This window comes from Pelmatolapia mariae, linkage group LG13 (genome assembly GCF_036321145.2).
Source record: "Pelmatolapia mariae isolate MD_Pm_ZW linkage group LG13, Pm_UMD_F_2, whole genome shotgun sequence".
Classification (NCBI taxonomy): Eukaryota; Metazoa; Chordata; class Actinopteri; order Cichliformes; family Cichlidae; genus Pelmatolapia; species Pelmatolapia mariae.
The window spans coordinates 23920001-23936539 of NC_086238.1; the positions used below are offsets into that span (position 1 = coordinate 23920001).

The following is a 16539-nucleotide window of genomic DNA, read 5'->3' on the forward strand; positions in this document are numbered from 1 at the left end:
TTCACACTGGTGATGGCAAGCTACATTGTAGCCACAGCTGCCCTGGGGCGCACTGACAGAGGCGAGGCTGCCGGACACTGGCGCCACCGGGGCCTCTGACCACCACCAGTAGGTAACAGGTGAAGTGTCTTGCCCAAGGACTCAAAAACCGAGACTGTCGGAGCCAGGGCTCTAACCAGCAACCTTCCGATTACAAGATAAACTGCCAACTCTTGAGCCACGATTGCCCCAGGTTTCCCGAATCTTATAAACAGTACATTTGCATAATGACTGAAACCAGCCAACTGAAGCAACTTTTGGAGATTTACTTACCTGTATGATTGAGCATGCATCAAGACAGTCTGGTAATGGTTTATTTGGGATCAGTGAGAATAAATAGTTGACTCTTGGCAAGACCATCATTTTTATTTAAGATCGCAGTGGGGTAGAAGAAGTATTATGGAAGGAGAAATTAAGGGCTTAATCACTATAGTCTATAGTGGTTCGATAGTAGTTCGATTAAAATTTGCAAACAGTGAAGGGGAGAGTGGGCATCCCTGCCTTGTTCCCCTCTGGAGATGGAGGATGTTTGGTAATTTTTTCCTCACACATGCTTTTGGGGAATTTAAATAGTATTGTTAACCCGTTAATGAAAGAGTTTCCAAAACAAAATCTGTGTAAAGTTGCAAATAAAAATTTCCAGTTAACTCTATCAAATCCTTTTTTTGCATCTAGAGATAATATTGCAGTTTCAATGTTTTTACTGCATGAGTAGTCTATCATATTAAGTAATCTGCGTGTATTTGTTGATGAGTGCCTACCTTTTATGAAACCAGTTTTGTCAGATGTATTATGAGGGTTATCTTTTCTAATCTTTCTGAGAGAGCTTTGCAGATTAGTTTAATGTCAACATTAATAAGGGACATTGGATGATAGCTGGGAAATACAGGGTCTTGTTTTTGCCTGGTTTTAGCAAGACACTAATGTCTGCAGAATTCATATTTGGTGGTAGTCTGCCATTTTCCTTGATTTTCTGCAACATTCTGAGGAATGTTGGTGCCAAAGTTGTCCAGAATTCTTTGTAGAATTCTACCGGAAATCCATCTGGACTGGGAGCCTTATTAATAGGCTTACTTTTCAGGCCTCCCAGTTCACCAGATGTCAGCGGTGAATCCAGTGCTATTGTTTGACTTTTTGGTCATTTTGGAAGGCTTACATTGTCAAGAAACTGATCAATTTCGTCTGTGGTGAATATAAAGTTTTATAAAAATCCCTAAAAGTGTTGTTTATTCTTGCTTTCCAGTCAACAGATGCTTATGGATCTGTTTGTGAGACGTTCCATAAGAGTACAGTATGTAGATGAGAGTGGTGTTTGGTGTTGTCCGATTTATTGTGTGCATCTGATTATGTGTATATGTGTACGCACTTGGGTGCATGTGTCCTGTATGTCCGTGTGCACTGTGAGGCTGTAGTGGCTTCGCGTGATCGTGCCATTTAGATATGTAAAGAATGAGGTTGTTGTTTGTGAATGCATATGTGTTAATGGAAGAGGTGGAGGGAAAAATGTAGCAGATTCTTATCTGGAGTGGCATTAATATAACCAGGAAGTGGTGCCAGGGTCGTGGTGGAGATGATGGTCCACGGCGATGAGAGCACGGGAGCGCTTCTGAATGAAGGTGCATCGACTGGGAACAGAACCTTGCGTTGCTGCAGGATCTCTTTAGGGAACTGGTCGTTTACGCTGAAGTCTGGTTCATTCTGGCTTCTGGTGGGTGTGGATGAAGCTTTTAACAGTTGCTTCTGCATCCTCTTCAGCAGACTTTGGGATACACAAAGTTATCCCTCCTGCTATGGGCCTGGAGATCAATGACAGTCTCTTGAAGCTTAAAAAAGTTTGTTTGATTCTGAGCTAAGTCTCTGTAAAGCACAAAAGCTACTTCTCAGTTTTTTTTCCACCAAGTCTCCATCACTCCCTCTGACTTACCTCTCCTTTTTCTAAATTGTGTAATTCTGAGATATACAATAAGATCTGTGATCCTTATTGCAGTTTGTCAATTTGTGAGTGTTCTGCTATCCAAGCTTTCTGTATGTTTTCCCAGAATGCCAGTGATCTACAAGTGCCTGTTCTTCAATTCCCCAAGTCTGGTGGAGGGCTGAGGAGGAGGAAGAGAGACTGGGTTATTCCTCCACTCAGTGTTCCCGAGAATCAGAGAGGAACCTATCCCCGGAAAGTAGCTCAGGTATGAGGAACTGAATGACCTTGTGAAGAATTTGACACTAAAGTGCATTTTAAATGTTTATATGTTTCCTCTGCAGTCACCAAGTCTTTTCTCCCTATTTTGAATTCTCATTATTGAATCTCCAGACTTTTCACTTTTCTTGGATGTGTCTTTGTCATAAGCTGACCTTGTTAACTTCAATTAACAAGGTCAATTAACAAGGTCAACTTTAAATAAAAATATGTACATTTGAGGTGAAAGAAACGTTATGTCTTAGAAGACAAGTTTATTTGCTATTTGCAATAATGAAAACAAGATATTAGCAGTCAAAAATAACTGTCCCCCACCTGGGGGTAAAAATTAGAATAACAGATTTATTCCAACCAGAGACCACATGCTGGAGTACAGAGTCATGTTTCATCCTATTCACCCTCACCATAAATGTATTGATATCCAATGCAAGGAAAGAAAGGAAAATGTTTAGTCATATTTTGTGTTTGAAATTTCAGCGTTTAAATGCTAAGCCTGGTCCTGCTGGAAATTTCTTCCTGTTAAAAGAGCGGTTTCCCTTCCCACTGTCACTAAGTGCTTCCAGACCAGTTGATTCTTGAGGTTTTTTCTCAAATATTGTAGCATCTTGAGGCAACTGTTGTTGTGAATTGGTGAGATATATATAAAAGTGAATTGGGTGCCGCTTGAGCTCAGTGGGTGAGCAGGCGACCATGTGTCACATGGCTGCAGTGCAACAGCCTGGGTTGGAGTCTGACGTGCACCGCTTTCCTGTGTGTATCCCCCTTCTTCTTCTTCTCTGTTTTCTGTGTATCTCCACTGCTACATTATCAAATTAAGGCAAAAGATGATCTTTTAGAAAAAAACATGAATTGAAATGGTTAGCAGTAACAGTAAGCTAATCAGTTAAAATTAGTAACTGTAGCTTGTCTTCCGATTAAAAAAAAAAAAAGGAAAGAAACACATTTAAAAAATCCCAAATGCTTAGAGAATCTAGCAATCTTGTTGATTTGAGGAATCTCTTGAAATTTTTGAAGATGAACTTGCACAGCTTCTTTATTGGTGCATAACGTTTACCATAGACAGTGAGAGTGATCTAACTCAGTCCTGTGTTGTTGTTTTTCCAGATCCGCTCTAATGAAGATAAAACAAGGAAGATCTTTTACAGCATCACTGGTCCAGGAGCTGATCTGCCTCCTGTTGGTCGTTTCAAAGTGGACAGACAGACTGGCAGTCTGTATGTAACACAACCACTCAACAGAGAGGAAACAGCCAGTTACACGGTAATCATCCTCACTTTGTCCAAATGTGTTCCAAAGTGAGTATCTTTTAAAGATCAATTAATAATGATATCATGTTGTTTTTTTGTAACATCTTGTGTTTCAGGATCATATTATTAATTCAGTTATTTTAATCAACTACAAACAATAACTTCACAGTTAAAGAAATAAGATTCTTGATGTGCAGATCAGTCTGAAATGTTCAGTTTAGAGAAGTATTAAGACTCTTTACTTCTTACCAGGTTTGTTAAACATTTTCAGCTGGAAAATGCAGGTCTTTTTTGGCTGTTTTGAAATGGAACACACAAAACCCCTTTTGAGAGACAGAAACAAGCAGTCAAGTGATGCCTCACAAAATCTACTGTAATTGAATTAAATGTGTAGACAATAAGTCTTTTCATTTCCTTTTATTTCTAAAATTTTACAAGAATTCAATTTAGTTTATATTCAATTCACCAGTCACACTGAAATCTTTACCTTGTTTGTATTGTGTGTAAGGTTGAAGGTGTAGAGATAATTGAATCAGTTTAAAGGATAATCTGAAACTTTCTAAATGAAACATGTTGAAATCTTCTGCCTGTGTAGTTTGAAGCACACGCTGTGGTAGAAGGAGCAGGACAAGCTGAGGCTCCTATGGAGATTATAGTACATGTGATTGACCAGAACGACAACAAACCTTATTTTATGGTGGAGTACAACGCAAATGTTGCTGAGGCCACAGCCATCGGTATGTAGAGTCGATTAAGTTGGCTTTTTTTTTTTTTTTTTTACATATTTAACAAGCAAACTTGTTATTTTATCTTTTTTAGTATTCTTTATGTTTGTTCCGGTTTATAACTCTTATCCATAAACATCATTTAAAATCCTGGTACATCATAGGTAATGAATCTCAAGATATTAATAAAATTACAGAAAGACAAAAATGAAACCAAAAACACACATTTTTATTTAGTAAATCTCATAAATGAAGCAGTGTGAAGACCTTCAGACACTTGTGCTCTTGATTTTTCTCCTTCCATAATTCCTCCACTCCAGGGACTGATGTGGTTAGGGTTGAGGCCAAAGATGACGATGAGCCAGATAATCTCAACTCAGACATCCGCTATCGTATTCTGAACCAGGACCCACCGCTGCCCAATGACAACATGTTTGAAATCAACCCAGTTACTGGAAGCATCAGAGTCACTGGTAAAGGACTGGACAGAGAGGTAAGACTTGTTAAACCACATTTAACATACAAGTGTCTTTTTACAAATAAGTGCTGAAAAAAGCATTTTTATGAATCAAGATCAGTAGTCTGCCTGTCACTGCTAGAAATCAGTCAGAAAGAGGGTGCTGCATCAAAACCCTGCTGGTGATTTCTTCAATTGTGAAACTTGAAAATATTTGCCTTCAAATAAAAGTTTTACTTTACTGTTGAAACCAACAGATTTCATGAAGCTACACTTTTATTTTAGAGGCTAACGGTCTCTATTTCTGGTTTGCATTTCACCAGTGGTTCCCAACCCCCGGGCCAAGTTGTTTGGTACCGCGCTGCGAGAGTTGAGGCTCGGGTGTGAAATTTATGGTTTTCAGGGTTTTTATTGTTAACTCAGTTTCCCTGGGTCTTTTCCTGTGTTGCACTTGTTTGTCTTATTTTGTAGGAAATATTTACACATTACCATAGCAACCAGAGAGCATTAAGATGCAGAGAGGAGGATGTTACTCAAAATGTTGTTGGTGCATTTCAGGAGGACGCTGCTAATAAAGTTTCACAATTATACAGTGAATTTGCGTTTATTATTATATTTACCACAGTTTTTGTCTTGGTCGTATAATTTTATTTAGTTGTATTTATCCGCGACACCTTAAAGGCCGGTCCGTGAAAATATTGTCTGACATTAAACCGGTCCGTGGCGCAACAAAGGTTGGGGACCACTATGTTACACTTTTGGGGAGTATTTGCAGGTAAGTCAGTGTTTTCCATGCAAACTATGGGTGATCAGTGATCAGAGCAATTAGTGTTTTCGGTGAATACCTATCATGACTGATTTCACTGAGCAAAAACAAACAGTAGTGATGAGCAAAGCAAAGCTTTGTAAAACATGAAAACATTTGAAGTATTGTTCAGGTATTTTATAGAGGCTTCAAAACAATCTAAAACTTATCTTCACAGTGACACCTGCTGGCGAATTTATATATTGACAATACTGACAGTGGATTGGCCAATAAAATCTCTGTAATACGACCAGCCCCTCTCCTACCTTTGCTGTGGGTTCATGTAGGTTGTGGAAAATGTTTAGTGTGGAAGAAGAAAACGTGGAGCTGAAAAGCTGACAGAAAACAATAAAGAGAAACTAAAAATAGATGCAGCAGAATGTGTGATACTGAGGCAGGCTATTGGCAGGTAGTTGGATTGGACTGATTCCTTCTGGGGGTTCTTGGGGATCAGGACTATCTGGCCTTCAGAGGTCTCATTGACAAGCAGCTGGTTCATTTGTACAGATAGGCATTCACATGGAGTGCAATCTGTTTCTTCAGCCAGTAAAAGTGAACCATGTCGGGGCCTTGTGCTGTCCAATTCTTCACAGAGACCCTTTCTTGGATGTCTGCCACTGTGATGGTTACCCGTACCTGTTCAGGAAAGTTGCTGTTGTCTGTTCTTAGATCCACTAGCCACTGAGCATTGGCGTTATGGGCTGCGTCCTTCTCCTATATACTCTTCCAGTATTGTTTTGTCTACAGTCTTGGTGATGCTATTCCCATATTGTTCCCCTGCCATTCTGTTGTTCACCCCTTCAGTGGAGAACAGCTGGTTTATTCTGCTGCCTTCTATTTCTCGGGTATACTTCTTCAAGCAACTGGCCCAGTCTGTGAGTCTTTGTTTGGCAGTTTCCAAGGTGTAAGGTATGGGCAGCTTGTTGTACTTAGGCACATTCTTCATTGCACCTTTCTGCAGCTCCGATAGTTGGCAAACTTCCCTCCCTGCCACCTTGAGCGTACATAGATCATGGTATGTGTGGTATATATCAATCATAGGCAAAAAAGGCCAGGACTGATTTTTTTTTTCCCAGTCCAGTCTGGCTCTAGTAAAGAAAAAATAGGAATCCTTGCATTTGGCAGTGTGTAGAAGCAGCAGATACCCCACCTGTTGAAACTGGGGTGAAGCACACCAAAACCTTGTTTAGTCATCGTCACGTGACCTAGGTGTTTTGAACCACGCTTTGGAGCAGTGTTTCAAAACTTCTGTGCTTCAGAAGCATTACACAGTGTCGCCGCGTCTGTTTCGAGCTTCCCATGCCAAACAAACAAACTGCTAGCTGGTCAGGGAATTCACTATGTTTAAAAAGTTTCGACAAGGCTATTATTAGGTAATGGCATCAGGTTTACAGGTATTTGTCATAAGCAAAATATAAAATGAGTTTAGCTTCAGCTAAGGCCAGGCCTTCATAGGCATTCATGACTCTAGTCAGTTTGAAAGCTGTGTGTTACAGAGGTCTGTAAACTGATGTCAGTGTTCCTTCCTTCCTGTTGATGAGCTGATCTACCTTAACAGTCCCCCGTCTCTTGACAGAAATATCCACAGTACACTCTGACAGTACAAGCAGCAGATATGGCGGGAGAAGGGTTAACTGGACAAACAAAAGTCACCCTCATGGTGACGGACAGCAATGACAACGCTCCAGTCTTCACTCAGAAATCTGTAAGTATGAAGTTCTCGTAACTGCAAACTTCCTGTTTAACTGCTGCCTTTTCACTCTGTTAAAGCAGAACACATTCAGTCTGTATCTAACTGCATTACTAATGTTGCACTCACACATACTGACACAGCAAAAACCCACAATGGAACAAAAAAAGTCCACAGCATGTGCACTTTAGCAGCTGTTATGTGCTATATTTTGTGTGTTACCTTGGCATTTACATGTGTACAGCCAGCAATGAGTAAATTACTGCTGTCAATTTAAATAAATTATTATTAAAGAAATTATAATATTTTAATCTATGTAGTAGAGCTGCCTCCACCTAGTTGACAACTAGTTGTCAGAATTGAAAATGTAGTTATCTATAGATTTTGAGATGCATCAGGGTGCCCTGGTTTGTATAGGGAATAGTGAGTCTTTGACAGCACATGGAAAATATGCTAATATGGTTAAAAAATACTTTTGTTCCATTTTTAGTCAATGAACTTTATTTAATAAAATTCCACAGCTGTGCAGTAAGTAATGACCGTAGTATAATGACACAGACTACAAAATGAGGCCATTATTCTCTATCCCTAATGAGGAGGCTTTAGATCTGTTTTCACTCCCGTGATTTCTGACCCATCCTTTTTTTTCTCACAGTATAATTCAACAGTTGATGAAAACAAAAAGGATGTTTTGGTGGTAAAGATGATAGTAACAGATGAGGATGAACCACAAACTCCAGCCTGGAACGCCAAGTTCAAAATCGTCAGTGGTGATCCTAAAGGACTTTTCACAGTAAAAACAGGAACTAACAAACAGGAAGGAATCCTTTCTACTGCAAAGGTAGGAAGAAAATCAGGAATTCATTTATAATATTGGAAGATAATTGTCATCAATGAGTATTTTCTTTAGTTGATGGAAGCACTTTCTATGATTTGTTGTAACTTAATTTTGCCAACACCCCTATGATGTTTTTTTTTTCTCTTTCTTCCAACCAGGAGCTGGACTTTGAGACGGCCAGCAAGCACACTCTGTTGGTTTCAGTGGAGAATGAGATTCCTTTTGCTCGTGGTGTTTCTGTGGTCACTTCTACCGCCACAGCGGTGGTGGATGTGAAGGATGTGAATGAAGCTCCAGTCTTTGATCCAAAGCAGAAGCATGTGGTAAAACCAGAGGACGTTGCTGTGGATGAAGTTGTGGTGCAGTACACCGCTTCAGACCCAGACACTGCACGCAAGCAGAAAGTCACGTAAGTCAAACAGGACAAAAAAAGCCTTTTTACTATGAACAACTTTCTCACTAATAGAGAAAATGTATCACTGACCTCATAAATGCATCAAACATTCAGTTTTTCAGTCAAAAGTACACTATAAAAACACTTCATTTAGTACCCAGACTTTGTTTTTTGGCACCTGACAAATCGACTGAGGGGCTTGAAAGACAAGCGTTCAGTTTCCCCACAGGGAATAAAACTCCAAGTCTGTAAAATGTGTAATATTTCCTTGTAAATGTACATTTATTTTTTGGCTCCATAGTTGGCTTGGCAAGTGATAGGTTGCTGGTTCAATTCCAGTCCACAATACAAATCACTGCAAAATTGTGTCAGAAAGGGTATTTGGAATAAACTGTTGCCAAGTCAGAACAAGCAGAGCTATTTTTTAACACAACCAACTTTAGGGTTAACGGAGGATGTTGCGAAAAGGGGAAAACACCAAGTGAGCGACATTTCTCTGGGTGAAAATTGTTTGTTTCTCTGAAGAGAATGTCCAGACTGCTTCAAGCTGATAGGAGGCCAACAGTGACTCAAATAACCACTAGATATTCATATGTAGATATGCATAACCATCATATGAAGAGCAGCATCTCTAAATGCACAGAACATTCATCCTTGAAGCAGATGGGCTATACCAGTGAACAATCACACTTTGTGACACAATTGTTAGCTAAGAACAAAAAAAATACAGGTTATTTGGGTTCACCAGAGTTGGAAAAACAAAGATTGGAAGAATATTGTCTGGTCTGTAGAATTTTGATTTCTGTTGGATGGTAGAATCAGAATTTGACATAAACATAAAAGCATGGCTCCATCCTACTTATGTCAACAGTTCAGGATGTCAGTGATGGTGTGAAAGATGTGTTCTTGGCACTTTGAGCCTCTTGATACCAATTGTGTTTTAATTCCACGGCCTGCTTCTGGCCGTATCCCTACCTTCGGTGTACCAATCTTCGTATTGCTGCTTCCAGCAGGATCGCACACCATGTCACAAAACTCAGATCATCACAAACTGGTTTCTTGAACATGACAGGAACGCCCTGTTCACTGACTTTGAGTTGCATGATGGATGTGCAGCTGACAAATCTGCAGTGATTTCATGATGCTGTCAGGTGATATAGACCAAAATCTCCGAAGAATATTTTCAAAATAGGTTCCAGCCTGGTACTACCACTGATCACCAGAGAGAGATGAACTGGTTCTCTCTTTTTTGAAAACACTTGATGGTAACAATCCTAACAATGCATGAGTGTTGCCGTACTTTACAAAAAAACAGTTTGTATGTGTCATTCAAAATAGATGTGGTACACAAATATTTCCAAAAAAACAAAAACAAAACTCCTCTGGCTACCCTCATAGTACATTTGGTTTGCTTATAAAAGCCCCCAAATATAAAGAACGTGAGAGCCCTGTAACAGTTCATTTGTCTAATTACAGTTATCATAACACCATGGATTAAACCTGAGGGAAAAATTAAGAGATGAACTAATGATATTATTAAGAAGAAAGATAAACTTTATTGTCACTCATGGTTTATACAGAGCTTCATTTGCATAATAAAAAAACAGCCTGACAAATGTCCCAAATCAAATAACACATTGTGCCATATTGTGAAACATGCTAGTTGTAATCATCCTGCCTGCACAGTATTACCATCTTTTCTGTGACTGTCTGTCAATGTGCAGGTACAAAATAATGAGTGACCCTGCAGGCTGGCTGAATGTGGACAAGGACACAGGCATTATTAAAGTGAGAAGATCCATGGACAGAGAGGCTACCTTTGTCACAAACAGCAGATACATTGCAACCATCGGTGCATATGATGATGGTAGGTGGGAGTTAAGACTGATGCAAATTATTCATCATCATTTGACTCCCATACACAATGACCACTGATATCATTTTATAAAATTACCAGTGTCTGAATAATTACACTGGTAAACACGTGTTTTGCTGTGGCTCTTTCACCTCTACTTTAATAAATCTGTACAATGTCAGAGATGAACATGAGGAATGAGTTCATCAAGACACAAAAGTGATATCAGGGAAACAGGCAAACAAAATGTATTTTATTGTTCACTGGATTAAGGTGTGTGTGTGTGTGTGCGCTTTGTAATATAAATTCCAGTACAAACAGATGTTCCTGGGATGCTCACAGCTAATAACATTGTCGCCCTTTGTTGCAGTACCTTCCTGTGTTTTAAAAGTCAAATGGTAAATGGCCTGCATTTGTATAGCGCTTTACTCAGTCCCTAAGGACCCCAAAGCGCTTTACACTATATTCAGTCATTCACACACTGGCAATGGCAAGCTACATTGTAGCCACAGCTGCCCTGGGGCGCACTGACAGAGGCGAGGCTGCCGGACACTGGCGCCACCGGGCCCTCTGACCACCACCAGTAGGCAACCATGGGGTTAGTATCTTGCCCAAGGATATTTGGCATGCAGCCTGGAGCAGCCTGGGATCGAACCACCGACCTTCTGGTTAGTGGCTGACCTGCTCTGCCACCTGAGCTACAGCCACCCCGTAAATGTCAGTTATATAAGAACTGGAAGACCAGATGAAAGTCTCTGAGCATTAAAATTTGGACTGTATTTCACTTTGTTGATCACTTTGTCGATGGAACCCACCTGTGAATACCTGTGTTTGTTCTGTGACCAGATGCAGTCCCAGCTACAGGAACTGGTACTCTGATCATTCAGCTGGAAGATGTCAATGACAATGCTCCCATCGTTGAGCAGCATAAAATTATGGTATGTCTTATTTCCCACCAGCTCAATAGGTGTTTTCGTCTAACACGTCAAATAGTGGTGCAGGATGGGCGTATTTATTGAATTTACCGACTTCAAGATGCGATCAATTAAAAAGTTGAACCAAGCCCCACGTGTGCAGTCATGTAATACAGCATATCAGCATAAAGAAAAGCTTCACCTTGAGTTTGTGTTTCCTCAGGTGTGCAACAAGGATCCAGCTCCTCAGCTGCTGTCAGTAACAGATAAAGATGGACCAGAATTTGGACCTCCGTACTCGGTGTCTTTACAGGGCATGTCAGAGACAGACTGGACCGCTAGGATGAACGACTCCAGTATGTACACTGTATAAACTGATGCTGTCCAGTCAGATGGCCAGAATTTGAAATAATTTTGAATAGAAACTTCAGATTTAGATTTCATCACTTATGTTGAGATAAAATATTTCCTGCGAATATCAGATTTGTAAATATAAGGATTGCCTTTTCCCAAAAATGAACGTTTACATGACACCTGAATCAGTTTTCATCACTAACATTAAAATGATTAGTGCTCATGTCAGGAGAGTTATTAATGCCAGAAAGGACTGTTGAGGCTGTTTTGGTTGTTTTAGGAACAGGCATCATCTTGAATTTAGCCACTGAGCTTCCCAGTAAAAATTACAGTGTTATTCTGAGAGTGGCAGACAAATATGGCTTGGAGCAGGACAGCATCATCAAAGCTGAAGTGTGCGACTGCAGGGGAGAAGATGTGATGTGTACTCAGCGTGCTACAGGTGGCAGAAACCTGCCCATTATTCGGGGAATACTTGGAGGCATTCTGCTGCTCGGTGAGTTGTGAATAGATTTATAACTTGTAGCCTCTGTTTTCTTTCCCAGCTAAGTGGATTTGGTTGGTTGTTGTGTGCTAAACTTTGTGCTCTGTGGTCAGTGCTGGTCCTGGTTGTGCTGTTTGTAAGTCTGAGGAAAGGGGAGCAGAAGGAGCCAACATCTAAAGACAACATCTTCTACTATAACAGAGAGCAAAGCAGAGAGGATGATCAGGTAAATGGATGCCAGTTCTGATTACACATTTAAATAATCAAATAATAATAATAATCAAAGCTGCACACACAAATCTCAGGACCAGAATACCTTGGAAGTAGTAATGTAACAGTTTACTGGAGAGTGTTATCTTTTAGTGACAGAAAAGCAATAGAGAACCGGCCTAATAGTAGAGGTAGAGTGTGATAAAGAAGTACAGCAAAAAAATATTCAGTGTAAAAATAAATTATTAAATCACTTTATATCAGGACTATGATCTGAGTGTTCTCCACCGTGATCTGGACAACCGACCTGAGGTTGTGGGACTCTCGAGGCAGCTAACAGGTACTGATAGGCAGATTTGGCAAAAGTACAGACATTCTGTACTTAAGCAGAAGTACAAATACTACTGTTAAAAATACTCCAGTAAAAGTTGAAGTACTGATTCAACTTCTTTACTCAAGTAAAAGTAAAAAAAGGTACAGGTGCTGAAATTTACTGAAAGTAAGAAAGTTAAAAGTAGTTCTTTGGAGGACGTTTCTATTTTTGTGGAAAGCTAACTGAAACTTGTGCTATACTAACATAATAATAAAATAATATCACTAAACGGGAATACAAACTTTTGTTTATTTTTTCATTCTATTTATACTCAGCTTGAATCTGAAGAAAAGGAAGGAAAAAAAATATACAGTGGCTTGCAAAAGTATTTGGCCCCCTTGAACTTTCCCACATTTTGTGACATTACAGCCACAAACATGAATCAATTTTATTGGAATTCCACGTGAAAGACCAATACAAAGTGGTGTACACGTGAGAAGTGGAACGAACATCATACATGATTCCAAACATTTTTTACAAATAAATAACTGAAAAGTGGGGTGTGCATAATTATTCAGCCCCCTTTGGTCTGAGTGCAGTCAGTTGCCCATAGACATTGCCTGATGAGTGCTAATGACTAAATAGAGTGCACCTGTGTGTAATCTAATGTCAGTACAAATACAGCTGCTCTGTGACGGCCTCAGAGGTTGTCTAAGAGAATATTGGGAGCAACAACACCATGAAGTCCAAAGAACACACCAGACAGGTCAGGGATAAAGTTATTGAGAAATTTAAAGCAGGCTTAGGCTACAAAAAGATTTCCCAAGCCTTGAACATCCCACGGAGCACTGTTCAAGCAATCATTCAGAAATGGAAGGAGTATGGCACAACTGTAAACCTACCAAGGCAAGGCCGTCTACCTAAACTCACAGGCCGAACAAGGAGAGCGCCGATCAGAAATGCAGCCAAGAGGCCCATGGTGACTCTGGACGAGCTGCAGAGATCTACAGCTCAGGTGGGGGAATCTGTCCATAGGACAACTATTAGTCGTGCACTGCACAAAGTTGGCCTTTATGGAAGAGTGGCAAGAAGAAAGCCATTGTTAACAGAAAACCATAAGAAGTCCCGTTTGCAGTTTGCCACAGGCCATGTGGGGGACACAGCAAACATGTGGAAGAAGGTGCTCTGGTCAGATGAGACCAAAATGGAACTTTTTGGCCAAAATGCAAAATGCTATGTGTGGTGGAAAACTAACACTGCACATCACTCTGAACACACCATCCCCACTGTCAAATATGGTGGTGGCAGCATCATGCTCTGGGGGTGCTTCTCTTCAGCAGGGACAGGGAAGCTGGTCAGAGTTGATGGGAAGATGGATGGAGCCAAATACATGGCAATCTTGGAAGAAAACCTCTTGGAGTCTGCAAAAGACTTGAGACTGGGGCGGAGGTTCACCTTCCAGCAGGACAACGACCCTAAACATAAAGCCAGGGCAACAATGGAATGGTTTAAAACAAAACATATCCACGTGTTAGAATGGCCCAGTTAAAGTCCAGATCTAAATCCAATCGAGAATCTGTGGCAAGATCTGAAAACTGCTGTTCACAAACGCTGTCCATCTAATCTGACTGAGCTGGAGCTGTTTTGCAAAGAAGAATGGACAAGGATTTCAGTCTCTAGATGTGCAAAGCTGGTAGAGACATACCCTAAAAGACTGGCAGCTGTAATTGCAGCAAAAGGTGGTTCTACAAAGTATTGACTCAGGGGGCTGAATAATTACGCACACCCCACTTTTCAGTTATTTATTTGTAAAAAATGTTTGGAATCATGTATGATTTTCGTTCCACTTCTCAAGTGTACACCACTTTGTATTGGTCTTTCACGTGGAATTCCAATAAAATTGATTCATGTTTGTGGCTGTAATGTGACAAAATGTGGAAAAGTTCAAGGGGGCCGAATACTTTTGCAAGCCACTGTACATAAGGTGCACTGTTGAGTTTTGAGAAAATGAAAGGATTCTAGGCCATGCAGCCCCCGTGCGTGGGGCTGCATGGTGTCAACGCGTTAGCCTGGTTAGCTCGTTAACGCATTGACGCCGTCCAGCCCCACGCACGGGGCGATCCGCGGTAACTTGTTAATGCAGTTGCGGCGTTAACGTTGTTTTAACGAGATTACTGCTACCAGCAGTAAAATAGTAATCTCTAAATGTTTTCTTTTTACTGACCAGCTCCTCTTTGATAGCTGCCGTGTCCATCTTGTCGTTGCCTGCAGGTGAAGCGATGGGGGAGGGGGAGTTGTGTTCAGTGAAGGAGCGAGGCGAGGCAGAGTAACGTTGCATAGAGACAAAAGTGGACAAAAGAGAGGCAAACTGCTCCACAAGTATAATTATGACGTAACATAGACTATATCGATATAAATGATATTGTCACATCTTATATCTCGTATAAAAATATATCGATATATTTAAAAACTCGATATATCGCCCATTCCTAACACAACGGCATTTCATTTAGTTTACTTTTTTCATTTAAGACACAAGAACAGAAAACATTACAAATGTATTGTGCATGAAAGAGGAATTAAAATGTGGGGATAGAGCCAGGTGCAGATTTGTCACAAGTTAATCTGATTGCAGGCTATGGCACTTGGCCAAAGGTGGCGCTAGTGGAGTTTAAAATTATACTGATGTTAGTCTTCTAACTAAAACCAGTCTCTTCTGCACAATTTGTCCTCTGAGCTTTTTGGGAGTTGAGCTGTTGTTTCTTATTCCAGGCTACGTATGATAACTGAAACATATTTTGTAAAATGTCTAAAAATGATGTGATCCCTCAGAACCTAAAGGCAGCAGAGGTTGCCTGCAGTGGAGAACAGGACTACGAGTGCCTCAGTGAGTGAGGTCCCCGTTTCAAGAAACTGGCCAACATGTACGGAGGAGGAGATGATTATATGCTATAATCACACCACATGGCATGGCTGCATGTTTAATTTGAAAAAGCAACTTTCAGCTACATGTTAGTGGCTTTGTTTTGGTTTTCGTCTGCACTGTGCTGTAACTGCAATCTCATGAGCAGTTACTAGGTAATGCTCAGAAGCTTGGTTTTCAAATCCCTGTTTTGAATGCATTAAGATCTCTTTTACATCCCTTTGACCTGGAGGGTAAAGACAACAATGTTTTGTTAGTTTTCTGCTAGTTTTGTGAATGAGTGTTGGAGCCACAGTTCGCACATTTGAATCTGTTCTAGGTTACTCACCCACACTTGAAACACCCTGAGGTTCGTCAGTCACATTGAAAATATGTTTTTTTTTATATTAGCAAAGATGTTTTGCTTTGTTCTATAGCGTTTGTACTACTGTTAGTACTACTACTAAAATGATCAGTATACATTCGAGGTAGCTTCCTATGCCACATCACCCTTTGACAGTGTGCTCAACGAGTTACGAATACATGTTTTTTTGAAATTGTTTCCTAGGGATCTGTTCAATAGATGTCTTTGTTACAATGCCTTGATAAAATGAAATCTTCTAGATACTTTATTTTAAATGCTTTGTTTGTTGTTTCAGCTTCTTTATAAAATTGTCTTCATACAACAGTGGATTTGTGTGGTCTCTAATTTCATTTCATCACTAAGTGCATTAGACTTGCAGAACTCACAGTGCAACAAACAGCAGTGACAAAAAGGTCTATGTGAGGGAAAACCTTTAATCTCAGTGTCTCTTCACTGCAGGTGATTGCAGAGAAAGTAGACTGACCCACACAAAAGCTCCTTTCATTCTTTGCTGATCTGATGTCGATTCAGCTTCAGATTATTTTAGACACGACTTTGCTGTTTACAGTTCAATTCATCCATCTGCTTGAGCCTATCCCAGCTGTTTTAGGGCACATGGACCCTTGACAGGTCACCAGTCTGTTGCAGGGCTAACACCACTGTTGGGAAGGTAACTTTTAAAATGTATTCCACTACAGATTACAGAATATATGCCCCAAAATGTATTTTGTAACGTATTCTGTTACGTTACTCAGTG

The 16539-nt window shown here is 40.3% G+C and overlaps 1 protein-coding gene across 1 annotated transcript in view; it reads left to right on the forward strand.

The window, feature by feature from the left end:
* Nucleotides 1-16056, forward strand: part of LOC134640451 (B-cadherin-like) — a 17354-nt gene extending 1298 nt beyond the window's left edge. The window contains exons 2-14 of the mRNA XM_063492247.1: nucleotides 2079-2219; nucleotides 3335-3490; nucleotides 4073-4214; nucleotides 4523-4695; nucleotides 7041-7169; nucleotides 7810-7995; nucleotides 8151-8401; nucleotides 10111-10253; nucleotides 11088-11179; nucleotides 11379-11511; nucleotides 11790-12005; nucleotides 12107-12219; nucleotides 15349-16056. Coding sequence (XP_063348317.1) covers nucleotides 2079-2219; nucleotides 3335-3490; nucleotides 4073-4214; nucleotides 4523-4695; nucleotides 7041-7169; nucleotides 7810-7995; nucleotides 8151-8401; nucleotides 10111-10253; nucleotides 11088-11179; nucleotides 11379-11511; nucleotides 11790-12005; nucleotides 12107-12219; nucleotides 15349-15411 — 1938 coding nt within the window. The 3' untranslated portion in view covers nucleotides 15412-16056. The remainder of the gene's footprint in view (nucleotides 1-2078; nucleotides 2220-3334; nucleotides 3491-4072; nucleotides 4215-4522; nucleotides 4696-7040; nucleotides 7170-7809; nucleotides 7996-8150; nucleotides 8402-10110; nucleotides 10254-11087; nucleotides 11180-11378; nucleotides 11512-11789; nucleotides 12006-12106; nucleotides 12220-15348) is intronic.
* Nucleotides 16057-16539: the final 483 nt, after the last annotated feature.